The 19,217-nt window shown below is 41.2% G+C and overlaps 1 protein-coding gene across 7 annotated transcripts in view; it reads left to right on the forward strand.

Moving 5' to 3' along the window:
* Positions 1–19,217, forward strand: part of LOC307033394 (phosphatidylinositol-binding clathrin assembly protein) — an 84,759-nt gene that overhangs the window by 24,639 nt on the left and 40,903 nt on the right. For 4 of the 7 annotated variants that reach the window (XM_079671845.1, XM_079671849.1, XM_079671847.1 and 1 more), the window contains exons 3-9: positions 12,100–12,175; positions 12,397–12,499; positions 13,438–13,531; positions 14,010–14,121; positions 14,292–14,398; positions 17,158–17,199; positions 18,983–19,003. In XM_079671845.1, the coding sequence (XP_079527971.1) occupies positions 12,100–12,175; positions 12,397–12,499; positions 13,438–13,531; positions 14,010–14,121; positions 14,292–14,398; positions 17,158–17,199; positions 18,983–19,003 (555 nt within the window). The remainder of the gene's footprint in view (positions 1–12,099; positions 12,176–12,396; positions 12,500–13,437; positions 13,532–14,009; positions 14,122–14,291; positions 14,399–17,157; positions 17,200–18,982; positions 19,004–19,217) is intronic. The other 3 variants (XM_079671846.1, XM_079671851.1, XM_079671848.1) reach the window with 2 other exon arrangements.

Genomic DNA, 19,217 nt, shown 5'->3' on the forward strand with positions numbered 1-19,217 from the left:
GGACTCTTTAAAGTAGAGACACTACATACTGATATACACCTGAACATCAGCAGGAGAGGACTCTTTAAAGTAGAGACACTACATACTGATATACACCTGAACATCAGCAGGAGAGGACTCTTTAAAGCAGAGACACTACATACTGATATACACCTGAACATCAGCAGGAGAGGACTCTTTAAAGTAGAGACACTACATACTGATATACACCTGAACATCAGCAGGAGAGGACTCTTTAAATTAGAGATGCTACATACTGATATACACCTGTACAGCAGCAGGAGAGGTCTCTTTAAAGTAGAGATACTACATACTGATATACACCTGAACATCAGCAGGAGACATTACTACAGCCAGCGGCAATGCATCGTTTCCCCTGTGTTTTTCATCCCTCTTTCTTCACTGTCACCTCCATTGTCAGGTTTTCTCGATTGGCAATCACTTCAGGTCGACTCCGACACACTTTCCAGGAAAATACTAGCTCAAAAACGTTGAGAAATTCGACTTTGAAAAAGAGAAAAAATGAACGGTGCTGAATGTAAACAGTGCGGCGGCGTCCATCTCGTGACGTCACGCAGTAGATCGCAAGCCACGCCCACGAAGGCGAAGGTCGACTGCAGATTTCCCCGGAAAATTCAAAACTCGTCAAATTCGTTGCTATTCCAATATCTTTTGATATGGGTTCCAATGGACAATTTTGGTCATTACTATACGTATTAGCATAACAGATCATGCACAGGTGCACACTTCACAGGGTCTTTAAAGTAGAGACACTACATACTGATATACACCTGAACATCAGCAGGAGAGGACTCTTTAAAGTAGAGACACTACATACTGATATACAACTGAACATCAGCAGGAGAGGACTCTTTAAAGTAGAGACACTAAATACTGATATACACCTGAACATCAGCAGGAGAGGACTCTTTAAAGTAGAGACACTACATACTGATATACACCTGAACATCAGCAGGAGAGGACTCTTTAAAGTGGAGACACTAAATACTGATATACACCTGAACATCAGCAGAATAGGGCCCCTTTAAAAATTAGAAGTGGACTTTGCACCTCATCGTTTTATACTCCCCGCATTATCATGACTAAATCGACAGTCAATTAGTTCAGCTCTGTGTGTATAAATCTAACAGGGATGCAAGACAATGTCCTGACTCCTTGTCTAGACATTGTCTCGGCTGTTATCATGTATCAGCGTGTGCCTCTGCTTCAAAGCGGTTTGTGTGATAGGCTAACGCAGTATGTACCACAAACAATCCTGCAGGAAACCCCAACAATAGCGGAGAGACACATTTATCAGTCCCAGCCTCAGACATCCATCCCTCCCCTCGGACTGCTGGGAGACCGTGGGTGCTTCTCCTACGAAACCCCGAACAAGGTTATAGGCGGTAGGAGAGGAAGCAGTATGAAAAGAGGAAGGTTGTTGTTTTGAGAAGATGTAGTGAATGGTTGCACAAGAATGAGTGTAATGAGAAATGGGGTTATGTGGAAGCGACAGTTCTTTTTTAAGAGCACTTGTTGAAATGGGCACTTGGATTACATTTCTTTTCTTTTTTTCTAGTACTTCTTTCAACTATTTCTCCAATACTGACTGAGCCTTACATTCAATGTTATGAGATATTTCTTTAGAGTAATGCTTGAAAATGGTTTGGTCGCCAATAAGGTCTACATTCACTGTTCAACAAACTGTAAAATAACAACCTTGTAAAAGGCTATAGTGAACTTTGATAGATTTTTACCTCAAATAACATTACTCAGTAAAGGCATAAACTATCAGTAACTTGTAGAAAAGCGAATTTTAGCAGGACTGTGCACTTCTGGATAATTAAAGAACTGTTCACAAGATTTACAAAAAGTGATATTCCTCAGTGTTGAACAATCAATATCCTCTTCAGATTTGCTTTTGTTCCAAAAAATGCTTTGCTTGCCAATTGAACACGGCACAAAATCAAACCTATGCAACCCAAACCTGTCACGCTTAAAGCTAGTTTTTATTTTGATGATGAATAGCCTTTTTTTGTTGTAGTTTTCCCTCAGTGTACTCGAGGAATGTCACAGCTCAGAGCTTTGCCAGACCACACGGTACAGCAAAACCCGGATCTATGAAACCCTTTTTTTAACAGGAGTTTGTTTTCAAGGACGTCAAGACCTTTAGAAATACTACCCATCATGCTTTATTCCTCTGGACACGATAGTTGTGAGTGTCAGCGGGGGAAAATTATCGTCTGATTGATTGCGCCTAAGTGCATCGGGAATCGGGATAGAGAGCGGCGACTCTGTACATCAAAACTGAGCATAGGAGGGAGATGAAAAGAGGGAGGGGGGGGGGTGAGTAGACAGAGTGGGAGAGTCATTAAGGACATGAGAGGAGACAGGGACGGTCTGGCGAGGACATGGCAGAAAGTGCTGATGGAAGCAGGATACTTTCTTTTTTTCCTGTGTGTGTTAGAAAGGGAGGGAGGGAGGGTACAGTAAAGGTGTGTGTTAGACAAAGCGTTGTGTGTTTTTACAGAAGTCAGAAGTCGCCGCCACCAGTGTCCCAGATAGCAAACAGCCCATTTGTTTCAGTGACGTCATCGCCTCCTCTTCCTCCGGGACAGCGAGGTCACAGACGGAGGCAGAGATTTAAGATAGCGTGTGTTCAGAGGTGGAAGAAGTACTCAGATGGTTCACTTAAGGTAAAGAAGTGTTAACATACTCGGGTTCAAGCAAACGTCCTGCACTCAAAATTGTGCTGCTGTGATTGGTCAAGAGATGTCCCGCCCCTTAGCCTATCACATACAATGTATTTGAGTGCTAGCCAGTAGAAGAGCTAGTGTTACATAGTGATGTCACTGTAGTAAAAAGTATGAGCATAAAAATATTTTAGTGCGCCATTTTAAGCACCAAACACATTTTATTATTATTTTTTAATATTGGTGCATTAATGTCATCATTACTTCAGTGTGTGCTTGGTAATAGCGGGGTTTTATTTTGAATTACTTTCAATACTACTGGGAGGCTTAACCTATAATATAATGTGTCTCGATTTAAATTTCTTATTAATAACTTACATCTGCTAACTAGAACTAGTAACTAGAAACTAAATATGTAAAAGAAATGTAGCGGAGTAAAAGTTTAAAGTAGCATAATACAAAAATACTCAAACAACTATTGCCTCGTTTTTTTACTTATGTATTTGAGTGATTGTCCTTACACCACTGTGTGTGTAAGATATTATGAACGACAGATTTTTTTGATGGAATGAATGCCGTTGAGGAAAGACGGAAAGGGAAGAGAGATTTGCTGACTCAAGCACTGTGTCAAAGGGAGCCGAGAGGCTGTTATTTGTGTGTGAGGTCACCCTGAGTCTGATAGGGGTCACTTGTGATAATCTGAAGAGCTTCAATGCACACACACACAAAGTCATCACACACATGCCTCCTATCAGCTGCTGGTGTGGTGAACATAAAGATGATAAGTGTAGCGGCACGTCGCAGAGCATTAGGTGTGTATTAGTGTGTGTGTGTGTGTGTGTGTGTGTGTGTGTGTGTGTGTGTGTGTGTGTGTGTGTGTGCTTCAGATGGTATCTTATCTCGAAAAAGTAAAAGTTCCAGGGTGACCCACGGCGAGATGACCCCCTCACCACACACTTCTTTACTCTCCTTCTTGAAGATAAACAAGTTTTTCCAACTCAATTAAATCGGCCGCTCCTTTGCGATCAATAGAGGAAAGTAATGTGTGTGTGTGTGTTGTTGTCCTGTTGTGCTCAGCAGACTCAGCCAGCCAGAAACTTGCAGGGTACGACTAGCTAAATGGAAATTCCCCCAGTCAGGGATTTATTTGTGTTCCCTTTTTGTCTGCGGTACTGATTCAGGTTATTGATTTTTGAGTATTCTGCTGAAGCATAAATGATCGGTTTTGTGCTTAAACCCTTCCCAAGAACGGCCAATCACAGCCCAGCAACCATAACGTGCCTGTCATGCTTTGGATTTCTCCTCATGTTGAATTGGTTTACCTATAGTAAGAGCGACTCAGCATTTAAGGAAGTTGGTTTATTATTGTAGCATTTGCCAAACCACACAATTCAAGGGAAGCAGTGTAAGGAATACATGTAAGATGCATTAGCTAGCATGTTGTGCTACCAATAGTGCGAACCAAGAAATACTTCCATGTACAAGGAGCACAACATTAAATAGAGAGGCGAAGTCCCGCCCATCTACTTCCGCCCCACGGGACCTTATTTCGGAAAAATTATGTATTGAAGTCAATGGAGAAAGAAAACGTATCTTTCGATCCCGTTTGAATTGTGCCACGAATTACAGATATGATGTTTGTCAATCTTAAAAGATAATTTCCATGTGAAAAAAGTCAGTTTGTCGAAAACTGTTGAAATATAAGACTATGAAAAATGCGCAACTAGAAAGACTACAAATCCCAGAGTCGCGTAAGTGAGCACGTTAGTTAGCATTACAGCCTTAGCCTTGTCATTTTTATTAGCTTTAACATCAAGTAACATGAAGTAGCCCAAAATGTTAGACAGTAACTTAGACTCTTAACAGTAAGAGTAGTAGTCATATTTCGTGAACCCTTTGATAAAATCTGCCAAATCCTTGCTTTTCTTTACAACTGTTAAAAATGTAATGCTTTGCCATCGTAGCAGCAGTAACTAAAGGAAGCGCGACTTGGAAAAATATCCTCTTTTTAAAACCATTGTTTTAGGATATCAAACTGAAATAAAACCAGCGACAAAAGGCTGTGGAAGTCAGGTTAGTAAAAAAGCACATCTTCTATGACATCCTCATACCTTGCTGAACATGTGGGGGGAGGCAGTGTTTAGAGAGCAAACTCTAGCACAGCTGCTAATGTTCCATGAAATGGCCAAATCCCACTTTCCACCCCGGAGGCATCGTTGCATGCAGGGCAACAAACTGAAAGATAACTCTTATTTTCATTTTTCCAGTTATGAGGTAATCTTTTTTTTTTTTTCTTTTTTGTTTTTTATACTTACAGCGTCTCTTTTAATGTTTGCTCAGTCCCTTCTTAAAGCGCACTGCCTCAGAGAAGTTGTTCTACTCCCTGCATTAGCTTCTCTTTAAGTGCCATTTTTAATTAGCAGTAGTACTGTAATTAGCTCTGCTGCTGCCACCCCTTGATACAATTGCAGTAAAAACACTTCTGTTAGCGGTTTCACTGCATTTGATCTCCAGTTAAACATTATCGAGTAATTTAAAAGTGACTGATATCCAGAAAATAAACAAATCTCCTCCCCAGTTATGAAGTATTGTTATGAAAACAAACCCTTTTTACTTTAATTTATACAATGCGTTCTTTATCAGTTTAAACACCTGAGCATTACGGCACACCCGTATTTACATAAGGTGACGTTTATTATTTACTAATGTGGTTTCTGATTGGCATTAGTTAGATAAATATAAAAGCAGGGGATTATAGAGTAGGCACATTAATCCAAAGGTATTTCTTTTACCACTATAATGTTTTGTTACCAAGAAATACAGTTTCCTTTTATTGATCCCCGCGATGTTGGCAACATAAAAACACAAAAGATATGTTAATGTTATGGCCATTAGATTTCATGATTTCAACTTCTTCCTGGGATTGTATTTTTTTTTTCTGAACACACTTTAAATACTACAATACCCATGAGCCTCGTTCACTGTTGCTATGCAGGCTTTGCCACACACAAACACACTAATCAAATCAAAACCTCTTCCAATTAAGATTTTGGAGCCAAACATTGCAACAAAGGAGCTTTATTCATCCAAAAGTGGCATAAGATATAAAAGTGAACGGATTAAACGTTTAAATATGTTTATCCAATGTATAATCCTTAGCTTTAAGAGTCCATATTTAGCTCTTTCGGGGTTTTCCCTTTACTCTAGTGTGTTCTATAGGTTTTTGTTCATGTAAATGTTCTGCAAAGGCTTAGAAATCCCCAGGTTTATCCTACATTAAAGGATGTAAACATCTCAGTCGAAGCACTAAATACACACCTGAAAAATGTAGCATGGTAAGGCCCCTTTAATTGGTTGGAAATTCATAGAAGTCATGATAAATAGTGTCGAGTTGGCATTTCATTCTGAAGCAAGTTGCTCCAAGAGCCATTTATTCAACATTATCTCTCCAAAAATATAATTCAGAAGTCTAGAAACAAATGATACCTATCTCCTCTAGCATTAAGAACCAAAGCAGCTAACCGAACCTAATGTCCTCTATCTTTAACTGTAGACCGAATTCCCAGGAGATTGGCTCTGGTATTGATGCTGTATTATGCACTGCTACCTGACTCTTTGCACTTCATGTTTCTGTCAATAGTGTACAAGTCGTTACCAACACCCTGTTCGCATCAGCGTTTCAAATTATGACTCATGTTGCTAAGCTGCATCATTGACCTCGCCGTCGCACTACACTTATCCACGAGCAAATGCTCCCATGAGAGCTGGAGCCCACACACTATCAGCCTTGTAGCCTTGTAACCTTGTAGGCACACACACACACACACACACACACACACACACACACACACACACACACACACACACACACACACACACACACACACACACACACACACACACACACACGTTGCTTCAATCCCATCATCTTCAGCACCCACCCAGCTTCCCTTTGTGATTCTGTTTCTTTCACACTTTGATTGGATTTCGAGGCTAAATGGTTGATTGCGTAAGAGAGGAGGAGAAATACTACGTAGGAGAAAGGTGGTGGAGGAGGAGGAAGATGAAGGCGTAGAGTCCCAGCTCGTGTGTGTGTGTGTGTGAGAGTGCACATGTGTCTGTATCCATCTACACGTCTGTTTCCTTGTGTGTGTTTCTCTGCTTGCATAAGAGCTGCTTTCATTCAACCCAGCCCGATCACGACTCATTCTTCTCTTGTGAGTCATCACCTTTCTGTGTAGCTCCGTTTGCTCTCCGTTCAGACACATTTTGTGTAAAGTAGTCGAGCACAGCAGCCAAAAATGAATTCCCAGTTGGACTCGTTGACCCCCTTTTGGAGATAACCGTCTGTATTCTCTGAAAACAGCAGCCACAATATGTTGTGACTTACAAAGAAATATATATTTGGACCCGGGTTGCCTCCTCCCTGCTGGCTCTTTGTAAACATTGGCAGGTCCGACGAGGGAAGAACTGTTTTCAAGTTCCTAGATACCATAAAAATGTGACGTCAGTAAGCTGCACACAGCACTCTGGTGTTTACCGACCAGGCTGGTCTGCAAACTTTTATTTTGCATTTATACCAAAGGGAGGAGAGATGAAAAAGATCTGATGTCAGTTAGTGCAGCTCTTTCTTGGCAGAGTACGCACTTCTGTTGCAGCCTTGCGTAACCATCCGAAAAATATGATTTTTATTTGCAAAAAAAAAGTGCGGCTTTAATCTAATATGTAAAGGGGTCAGATGGTTTTAATGATGGTGTAATGAGGGGTTTCAGATGGGGTGAACTTTTGGCATCAGAAATGAAATGTCGTACACACTAGTTCTTAACGAGCCTTACATTTATTTTTGATCTATGTAGGGATTTCTCTGTTGCAGCCTGTGGCTCACAAGTAAACAGAACGTATCAAATATATTAAGAATCTCCCAAACTGCTGCCAGAAAGAAGGCTGCTATCTCTTAAAGAATCATCATGTTTGTAGTAGCGATAAGCTATGGGGAAAACACAACGTGAGAAAGTACACCCCTCCATTTATTCCTACATTGAGGCAATAGGGTTGTGGAAAAAAGCAATTTCTTTCCTTGTGATATTCTGTTATTAAAACTCGACAATCCTTTACTCAAAGTGTATTTCCTGGATTCTATTGCATCATCTCACCTGTACCTGAACCAACATGCGCCCTAGCAGTGGTGGAAAAGGTACTCAGGTCCTTTACTTGAGTAAAAGTAGAATTACCAATGGTGTTAAAATACTCCATTACAAGATATAATCCTGAATTACTTCAGTAGAAGTTAGGGGGTATTATCAGTACACTTTACTCGTTGTATCACAAGTATCCAGTATGCAGAATGGCTATTTTTTACATTATTGGAAAAATATATTTTTTTTATCAGTATTACAAGTCAAATAATTGAAATTTTGTAAATGTAGCATGAATTGGAAATACTCAAGTAAAGTGCAAGAATGTAAAAATAGTTCTTAAGTACAACATTTGGATCCCATTTGGCCCTAATCCAAAAGTATATGGGCATGGACGATAACATTATATTGTGTCACACTGAAGGGCACTTGCATATACGGTTTTATAACGGTGATTATAAAGATTATTATTTTTATTCGGCACTCAATAGTATCTTCATCCAGCCACAATCTGCTGTTAAAACACTGCAACAGTCTATACAGCTTCTCCTCTCCATGGCATGACTACTAGTTTTCAAAAAGGGAAAGAAAAGCACTTCAGGTCAGCGCTGAGGCCATGGTGTTCAGTTACTAGGGAAACCACCAACTTCTTCACTTTGGAGAGGAAGAGGGTGAAAGCCAGATGCCAGCAGCTCTATCTATAGCTATGTTGAGGTTGAGATAGGGAGTAGCCCTGGATCTACATGTATCAATAATGCATGAGGTTGTCCTCCGATATGCTAACATGAATTATTTGACGAGTCGACCTGCTTCTCCGTCTCCCCCCCATCTGTATCTCCTCTCTATTCCTTCCACTTCTCTCTAAATCTGTATCTCCTCTCTATTCCTTCCACTTCTCTCTAAATCTGGATCTCCTCTCAGAACAGCATCTTTTTCTTGGAACCCTCTCCGTCGAATAATCTAGGGCTCAGCGGGTTTCTGAGTCTGCCTCTCTGTCTCGCTCTCTGTGCCGAGTGCTTCTCCCCCTTTATAGATGTTCTCCTTTTTAACTAGATCCATGCTTTTTGTGTGGGTTCTCCCAGCCTCCGCCTTTTGTATTTGACGCTGAGGGAGAAACGCAGCTTCTCGTCAGATGGGCTTTTTGATGAGGAAGAGCGCAGTCTGCACACAAGATGAGGCAGAGAAATACCTCGTGAAGTTTCTCGTTATTTTTTCCTATTTCTTTCTCTTTATCCGTGAACATCTTGGGTTACTAAGTAACTCTTAATCAAGATACATCCAGACAGCATATATATATATATACACACACACACACACATATCTAACCTCTTACTCTGTCATGTCGCAAAGAACACAGACAATTCATTCTGAGTGCATTTTTCCCACTACCATCTTGGTTTGAGCCATAGACTATATGAGAGAAGTCGACTTAGTCAACTTCACATCACCCATTAGTTTGAAGACTATCTTTATGAAGCTTTAAAGGGGACCTATCATGCAAAATGCACTTTTGTACGTCTTTTATACATGAATATGTGTAGAACTACGGATAGAGACCATAAACTTGTTAGAAAAATGTTTACATAGGGTCAATTCAAGTGAGAAGTGGGATCATTTTCTCATAGACTTCTATGCAATCGGAATCATTTTCGCCACCAGTTGAGTCGCCCCCTGCTGGCCAAAATCCTTTCCACAGATGGGATCAGAATCCCTTCATGGAACAGCATAAACAACGTTTTGTCCCCAAAGCGTGAGCATACACACAAAAAAGCGATAAGAACAAACTCAAATCCTTTGTCTTTTTAAACAATCCCAGAGCCCTTGGAAATGTGTCAGTACAGCTGAATCTAACACACAAGCATATTTGTGTTTACACGCACGCACGCACGCACACACACAGGCTCCGTTGCTCCGAACAGTCAGTGAGGGCTGGTTTCCTGCCAGAGAGGGAATTGACTAACTGGTAAATCTCGGATCATTTTAAGTCAGCTGGACAGAGACGGCCTTAAAGTTAAGATGCTTTTTGGAAGCCTGAGGCGTCACTTCCCAAAACTATGGATAATGGCCAAGACCATTTCCACTGCGCTGCACATGAGGGACAAAACGCACGTTGGCTTCGTCTCAAGAGAAAGAGTCCGAGTTAAATCTCAAGTCAAGAGTCTAGAGTTCAAGCCATGTCTCAAGTCTCCCAAAGGGTTTGACTTGGCAACAATATTTCTGGAAGTTTTCACTGCAGATTAATTCTATCCTGTTCAGTAGTCAAACTTATATCAAGGAAACAGATGTCTGACTATCTCAAAGCTCAAAACTCAACCTTAAGTTTTAAATATAGTTGTATTTGTAAAATCTCATCTGTTGTTGAATTCTTTGCACCTGCAGATAAATAAGGCTCAGAGGCCAAAAGCATTCACTTGTTGTGTATGGAAGCTGTTATTAGCAGATGGAAAATAACATTATTCTTTGATCTCAATCATACGAAAAGGCTATCAAATTTGATTTACTGATGATTGTAAAACGACAGTAAGTAAGTTTATTACAGTATGTACAATTCAAGCCCAGCTGTTTGATGTCTTACAACTTTGCAAATAGCATCTTTCATATTCAGTCGTACCATATGCCTATTTAATTGTTCAGTTATATGATGGCCTTGATGTTGAGTTGGCACTGTCTGAACCTTTTTTTGGAAGTCCTACAATTCAAGGATAAAACTGACTTAATAGAGATTTCAAAGAAATGTTTTCTGTTTTTTTTTAAATGGTGCCTTACTTCACTTTTTTTAAGGGATGAGTATACTTAATTTGAATGAGTTCCAATGCTGGCTCACATCTTAATGCCAATCTCATTTAGACATTTTTTAGATAAATATTGATTAGATAACAGCATCTGCTTGGAGACCATCAGCCACCCAAAGGTCTGACAACTTTCTGAATCTCAAGCCCCAAACAGAAAAATCTTGTCTTCTGCTGGTAAATAAGTAAAGCCTTCTTCATCCTTAATATCCTAACATTTCGGTTGTCTCGAATAGGGCAGTAACTCACATTTTAAAGGAGGAAAGAAGTGTAAAAAAGCTAATCGGTAGCCAACAGTAAAAAGAAAATATGCATCTGGCGACACTCAGGTGTGTGAGTACCAGCATATGTAAATGTGACACAAGGTGGAGTTTGAAAAAGAGCAGAAGCGCTGAGCAAACCTTCCCTGGAAAATGGGAGCTCCAGCACCTGCTTAGTCGCATCAGATCTGTCAAAACGAACAAGTAACTAGTGTTGAGTTTGAAGAAAGAGCAACACAGGGATCGAGTTTCTGTTCGCAGTGGAAACATTTTCAAAACACAAACTTGGATGTAGAAGAGTCTGTAAGAGAGGGATGCCATTAGGACTGCTCGATTATGGCAAAGATCATAATCTCGATTATTTGGGTCAATAATTGTAATTGCGATTATTAAATGCGATTATTCATTGACAAAAAAATGTGAACAGTATGTTTTTAATAGTTGATTACCCTGAACTTTAAGTATAATTCAACTGAAAAACCAAAAAAAAAGAAGTAATAGCAAAGAATTTTTTTAAAATTTTGATTACGTTGTTTTCGTAATCGTTGCAAGCCGTAATCGCGATTAAAATACGATGAATTGAGCAGCCCTAGATGCCATGATTCATCACTTTCTGGAGACAAAGTTTTACCTCTAGATGTGATCTCATTAACATTTTCAAGAGGGTATTGCATAATCATTTATTATATTGTGCTGCCAGTCTTCTGCTTTCTCCCAAAGGTTAATTAATATTTTTTCCACCGCCTCCTCTTGCCATTTGTCCTCAATCGCCTGTACAGTGTGTGAGCTACTCGAAAGTAGGTCCTAATGAATACTTTAAAAGAAAGAAAAACGGACATGAGACAACTTCTAACAACCTACGTTTATTATTCAATCACCACCAGTGTCTAACTTCTGAGCGTTTGAGTGGTGGCAGAGATGGCTGTCTCTGCATTTGAATTTCATGTCGGTAATGAATCAAATCATTCTTCGTTATTAGCTGTTGGCTAATGAGCACAAGCAATTACCATCTGTCAGACAGCGTAAATGCGTTTCGGTAGATAGGTTCTTATCAGCTATGCAAATCACCGTTAGAAACAAAGCTGATAACCTCCATTTCAGTTATTAAGGGTGAAGAGTTTTGATTGTTGTTGTTGATTAAATTGTCCGTCAGTCGGGAGCCGGACTATTTCTCCTGACCCTAACCCTAACCCGACAATTTCTGTTTGCTTTCTTTTCGCAGCGTTTGATCCAGTACCTGGCCTCCAGAAACACTCTGTTCAACCTGAACAACTTCCTGGATAAGGGAGCTCTGCAAGGTAAACAGTTTAAAAAAATGTTTTTAATTGTTTTTCCTAAAGAACTAAATGGGCAGAATGAACCTCAAAGGAGAGCTGCAGAATTAATCCAGATACAAAAGTTTAAATTAAATCAATGAATCAACTACACTAAAGTCTGCAGTTTTTGTGCAGTTGAATATATATATACAACTCTCAGTATATTCCCTTCTTTTCGACTCTCTCTTCTCTCTTCCTCCCAGGCTACGACATGTCGACCTTCATCAGGCGGTACAGCCGTTACCTGAACGAGAAGGCCATGTCCTACAGACTGGTGGCTGTGGACTTCACCAAGATGAAGAGAGGGTAAATGGCAACCCCGCTCATCATTCCACACTCGTTTTGTCGCAGTGTTTAGCCTGTCGCACAATAGCCATCGAACAGCAATCGAACCAATGACAGTTTTGTTGTTTTCTGTCCCAAAATGTAAAGTTTCTTCTTTTAATGTCACCCATTGTGATGCATAAACATACGACAATGGCGGTTGGTGACTTGGATAATGGTAACAGTGGGGGCATCATTTCTTGAGGTTGTGTTAGAAAGATTGTGTCTAATATCAGAAAGTCCAACTGTTGTAGAATGACTCTGAATCCTCTCTGATAACGTTCCTGCTGATCAGACTCGTTATCTATCTGCAAAATGGGTTCCAGTCGCCGTATGTTGCAAGACTTTCCCCCGAGAAGCCATTATAGTCTAACTGCCAGCACTGTGAACCTGAACATGTTGAGTATTCACAGTGTTATGAATGTATAGAATGTATAGAATGGGTCCTCAGCTTCAAGACACTGCTGGATGCTAAATTGCATAATGCTGGGAAATTGCCATAATTAGATAAAGTTGCATTGATTTGCGTAATCACCCAAATGGAGAGTATTTCTACCACGGCTTGGCCTCTTTAGACAAACTTATAATGGTTTTGGAGGTTATTGAGGACTCTTAATGCGTTTGGTACACATTCAGAGTTCAAAATGTCAAGTTGAAACAAGAAAATGGCCATATTTCATAACCCAATGGGCAGTGTTCGACGGATCTTGTGACGTTTTGGCATTTTACGGGACGCTTGAATTGAAAAAAAAAACATATCTTAAGTTCATGTGCATAACTGAGCAAACTTTTTACATGCAAAACACTTTTTCTCCCCTCGTTTCTCACCACTTTCTTAATTTGCATCCAAATTTGCATATGAATTTCCGTAAACAAGTCTACCCGCTACAATTGTTTGTTTTTGTTTCCTGTTGTGTCAGGATCGACGGTGTGATGCGTACCATGAACACAGAGAAGCTGATCAAGACGCTGCCCATCATCCAGAACCAGCTCGACGCTTTGCTGGATTTCCAGGTACTGTGTGTGTGTGTGTGTGTGTGTGACTGTGTGTGTGACTGTGTGTGTGTGTGTGTACGTATGCTTGTCAAAGTGCTCGATTTGCTTTTCCAATCAAAATGTAAATTGAAACGGTTAGCAAAGTTTAGAAGCCTCTCTTTATTGACGGAGTGTAAAAAAAAAGGGTACCCTTTTTTTGAGTTCTAGCATTTGTGTTCGTACTGAAGGGAGAGAGGGATTTGAAGACATTGGTGGGTGCATTGTGGTTTGTGCCACCGAGCTTCAAAGAGCGATACAAAAGGAGGTTGAAAGTTATCATTGGAATGCGTGTGTGTGTGCGCGTGTCTGCGAATGATGTTTCTTCCCACCTAAAATAAATTGACAGTGTGTCGAGATGCCCGATAGCAAGGGAGGAGATGGTGTTTGGAAAATAAGTCTAAAGTATTTTATAGAGAGATTTCCTTTACCTCTTTTTCTCTCTCTTTTTCTCCCTCAGGCCAATCCTAACGAGCTGACCAACGGAGTGATCAACTCGGCCTTCATGCTGCTCTTCAAAGACTCCATAAGGCTGTTTGCTGCTTACAATGAAGGGGTCATCAACCTATTGGGTAAAACACACACGCGTGTCTGGCGAATATGTAAATATAAACCCAACACAAGTTTTCGCAAGCTGTTCCTGACACCTCTCTCCCTTCGTTTAGCAAGTTCTATTCCTTGTTAAGTGTTCATTTCTCATTCTCCGTTTTTATCCTCAACGCTTCTATTTCCGTCTCTACAGAGAAATACTTTGACATGAAGAAGAACCAATGCAAAGATGCTCTGGACATCTACAAGAAATTCCTTTGCAGGATGACAAAGCTGTCAGAGTTCCTCAAAGTGGCCGAGGTATTCACACACAACTCACACACTAGACAAAGTACATCGAGACACACACACACACACACACACACACACACACACACACACACACTAGACAAAGTACATCGAGGTACACACACACACACACACACACACACACACACACACACACACACACACACACACACACACACACACACACACACACACACACACACACTTCTAGGGACTGTTTTAATTTTTTGGGAAAGCAACTCTCCTTCAATTGACCCTTTCCCTTATACTTTCTTAAAGGGGCCCTGTTATGCTTTTTGGGCAGAATATAGCCCTTTAAGTTGTTCCTGACCAAATCCCATGAACACATATATTAATGAATTACTTCGTATACCTCTCTTGGGTATTTTCAACACAAAGACCCCATACTGCCAACACAGCTACTGTAATGTGTGCAGACAATGTACCCGTATACTCGCAGACATACACACCCAAAATAACCTCAAGATGGAGGATGTGGTTAGGTGCTCCGTTAGCTCCCCTCTCCTCCATGTAATCCTCCCCCCCCCCCCCCCCCCCGACAAAGATGGATACTCGTGCGAGTCTCGTCCGCCTGGCCCACAGATCAGATCATCGCTCTCTCTCTCTCTCGCTCTCTCTCTCTCGCTCTCTCTCTCTCTCTCTCTCTCTCTCTCCTCCGTACCCCTTTCTCTCTCCCTCTCTCTCCTCCCGTGCCCCTCTCTCTCTCTCTCTCTCCTCCCGTGCCCCTCTCTCTCTCTCTCTGCTGCTCTCTCTCCTCCCGTGCCCCCCTCCCTCTCTCTCTCCTCCCGTGCCCCCCTCCCTCTCTCTCTCTCTCTCCTCCCGTGCCCCTCTCTCTCCCTCTCTCTCTCTCTCTCTCTCTCTCTCCCTCTCTCTCCCTCTCTCTCCTCCCTTGCCCCTCTCTCTTCCCTTCTTCTGTCTGTATTTCAGCAGGCTTGAAGCAGACAGAATCAGCCACACACACACACACACACACACACACACACACACACACACACACACACACACACACACACACACACACACACACACACACACACACACACACACACACACACACACACACACACACACACACACACACACACACACACACACACACACACACACACACACACACACACACACACACACACACACACACACACACACACACACACACACACACACACACACACACACACACACACACACACACACACACACACACACACACACACACACACACACACACACACACACACACACACACACACACACACACACACACACACACACACACACACACACACACACACACACACACACACACACACACACACACACACAGAGACAGACAGACAGACAGACAGACAGACAGACAGACAGACAGACAGACAGACAGACAGACAGACAGACAGACAGACAGACAGACAGACAGACAGACAGACAGACAGACACACACACACACGGTGGTTTACATGAATGTACATTCAAATAGATGGTATTTATAATTACATTTTAAGGAGCTCAGGGAAAATAAGGTTATTTGACAGACAACACAACAGTGATTAATCAAAACAACACTTCCATTTAGTGTTTCAACTTATGAGGTGCTCTGACACATTGTAAAGGCTTTTCTAATCATCACTCTGTCAATCTAAATGATTACCTGGATTACCCACCTTAAAATAACTCATATTACTTCCTCTTTGCCAACTCAGCGTAATAACATCTTCATAGTGTACATATAATGTCCATAAGATGACAACTTTCTCAGTTAACTTTGCACTAAAACAAGTTTTAACTGTTTACCACCCACTGTTCTGCCCACAATGCGAGCTCAATGCAGAACTAAATGTTATCATGAAAGGTTACATGAACTTGAAATATAACTTTGAATCGATTAAACTCTTGTCTTTGTAGTCAACGTGGTAAATGGGTCGGAACCAATGATACAATGCGTGGTATTAATTGAGAATCTGGGCTATTACTTTTAGTTAAAATATTTTGTCTATCAAATAACTAAATTTTTTGAAATCTTAAAGGTGGGGTATGTAATCTCGTGCCCTCATTGGTCATGTGCACTTTCGTGTGTGTGTTGGAGAAGGGCCTCTGTAAGGAAGTCTGAAGGAAGGGGCAGTTGCGCAAATTCTAGCGCACTCGAGCTGGGTTCTCTGTTCTTACCTACCCTACCTTTAAGTAAACAACACTTAAAAGCAGGAGGTATTTGTCCATAAAAAGCATCGTTAAAGAGGTGGGAATGCATTTGAATCAACAAAAATTAACATTTCCTGCCACAGATAAAGGTGTGTTTAACAACAACCGAGGTCATGTTTTAAAACCCCCGGGACTTAATGTTCTATATCTGTCCTGAAAAGTCAAACAAATGTCGCCTGTCTGAGTCTTTCCATAGAGACGATTTTGGCGTAGCTGTCCCCTTTTTAAATGTAGTCAGTGTCATGTCATGAGTCATCACTTCCTCATTGGTCAGACACATGTATCTCTGTCCAATCATCATTGTCATTCACTGTGAGGATTGGGTCGGTCCAATCCAAATGTGGCAAAAGCGTTTTCTTGTTTATTTCTGTTGTCGTTTATGTTGACACTGCCACTGCATTAAGTAATGATTTCTATTTCTCATCTTATTTATTTATTATTATTTTTACAAATGAACCCTGCTTTTTCCTTTTTATTTTTTCTTCCACATTTTATCCCACCTACCTTTTTCTCCCCTTTTTTTATTTTGTTAATTTGTTTGTTTTTCACGACAGCAAGTTGGAATAGATCAGGGTGACATCCCAGATCTCTCACAGGTCAGTATACATCTCACCTTCCTCTTCTCCTCATCCTCTTCTCCTTCTTTGCCTTTTGAATCTGGCTTTCCTCTAACACTACATGTGCTCCCTCACCTCATTTCACCTCCACGTTTACCTGTTCTCCCCTCTCGCCGCTCATTTTCCCTACTCCACTTCCCATTTTGTGTTTCACACAAACATCTCGTCAAACCCGATTTAAAACTAATCAACTCCCCCCTCTGGTTGGATTGATTTCCTGCTTTCTCTGTCGCCTCTTAATACTAATTCTAGATTCCCACAAAGGGCTTCTTGAACAGCGCGCCATCAGCAGACCTCCTGCTGGGTTCATCACTGTGTTATCAGACCTTGGTTATACAGAAATAATGATAATTGCAACAACAAAGGGGGCTACGAAAACAGGAGCGAATGGCTACGAGGGAATAGACTCCATGATTTCTGCTTTTCATCGTCAAGTTCTGTTTTTATAATTGCATTTTTTAAATCTTATTGTGAATTAATTGAAGATACTTCAAGCGAGGTTTTCAGCCTTCTAGTGGTTTATGGAAGGTCTGAAGGGAGACTATAGATTTCCCTTCAGCTGTTACGCAACAGGCTGAGGTCTGAGGGATTTTACATTTGCCATTTGAAAATCAGCCTGATACCAAGGACTGTCATTGGTGGATCAGATTTAGTGTTGAAATGATCTGCGTTTAACAATAAGGCTGCAACTAAGGATTTGTTTGTTAAATATCAGCATAGTTTGACCTTGGTAACGAGTTTAAAAGTCTTGTTTTGCCAATAGTCCAAAAACAAAGTCATTCTAGTTCAAATATATTCATTTTACAATGATATAAAACAAGAAAATGATGCTTAACGCAGCGTCCACACGGCGGCGTGCGTTGAAGCTTGCCGGTGGGCGTTTCTGAAACTCGACCAACAACCAATCACATGAATCTCCCGCCCCGGACACACAAGCACGCGGTTTGATTGGCTAGCGCTTGTACTGGCATATGATTTGATTGGCTGACGTTTCCGTCGAAGCTTCAAAAGTTGAACATTGCTCAACTTTTGAAGCGAGCGAAGCGACGGAACCACAATGCAGTTCGGCAAAGCGTGACGTCACCCCATTCAAAGTGAATGGGCAGAACTGTGAAGCTTCGACGCACGCCGCCGTGTGGACGGGCTGTAAATGTGACGTTTTAAAAAAAATCCTTTTTCTATTATTGTAAATAAATATTGTTGGGGTTTTGACAATTTACATTTCCTTTCGATCAGATACCAACATTTTACTGGAAATGTGTGATTATTTTTTTTTAAACCGGGTGTTATGGGTAACTGAGGCTTACTGTATGTTGCAGCATCAAGCTTGATTGATTGCAGGTCGAAATGGAGATGGGGTAAAAAGGAAGTATTGTACGAGCTGTACATTAAAAAAGAAAGTTAATACTGCTAGGCTAACGTGAATGAAGGGTTCAGCAAGTTGTTCTTTGTTTATTTCTGCTGTGCTGCAGTGACACTAGTCGAATTAGACTTTGTGCCAGAAAGAAAGTTAGAGTTCACTAAACTACAGCTACTTTAGCACATACTTATATTACAAAGTTGGAGCTATCGAGCCTCAGGAAATCTCTACCAGCAGTAACCGCCTCAGTGAATCATGACCTTGGTCTGGCGTTACTAGGAGTCATTACAGTGTACAGATGGACAGTTAACCACATGTGGATGAGTGTGTGGGTGTTTGTAAGTTCACTGTGGTCGTTAAAATGGACGTTTCTCTTCTCCCCAACCCCCCCGTCTGTCGCAGAAAACAAAAGGATCACACATTGTAGGTGGTGGGTTGCATACTGTACTGCTTACCCCCCCCTGCATGAACACCCTGTATGCTTGTGTGCGTTTGCAATACACACTTTTACCCCATAGACTTGCAGGCATGCTCTTGTTTTTCCTTTCCTGTGCGGAGCGACAGGAGTACAATACGTGTGTGTTGGCCTCAGGTGGCTTGTTTGTAACACACACACACACACACACACACACACACA

The sequence above is a fragment of the Notothenia rossii genome (genome assembly GCF_949606895.1).
Source record: "Notothenia rossii genome assembly, chromosome: 3".
NCBI classification, from domain to species: domain Eukaryota; kingdom Metazoa; phylum Chordata; class Actinopteri; order Perciformes; family Nototheniidae; genus Notothenia; species Notothenia rossii.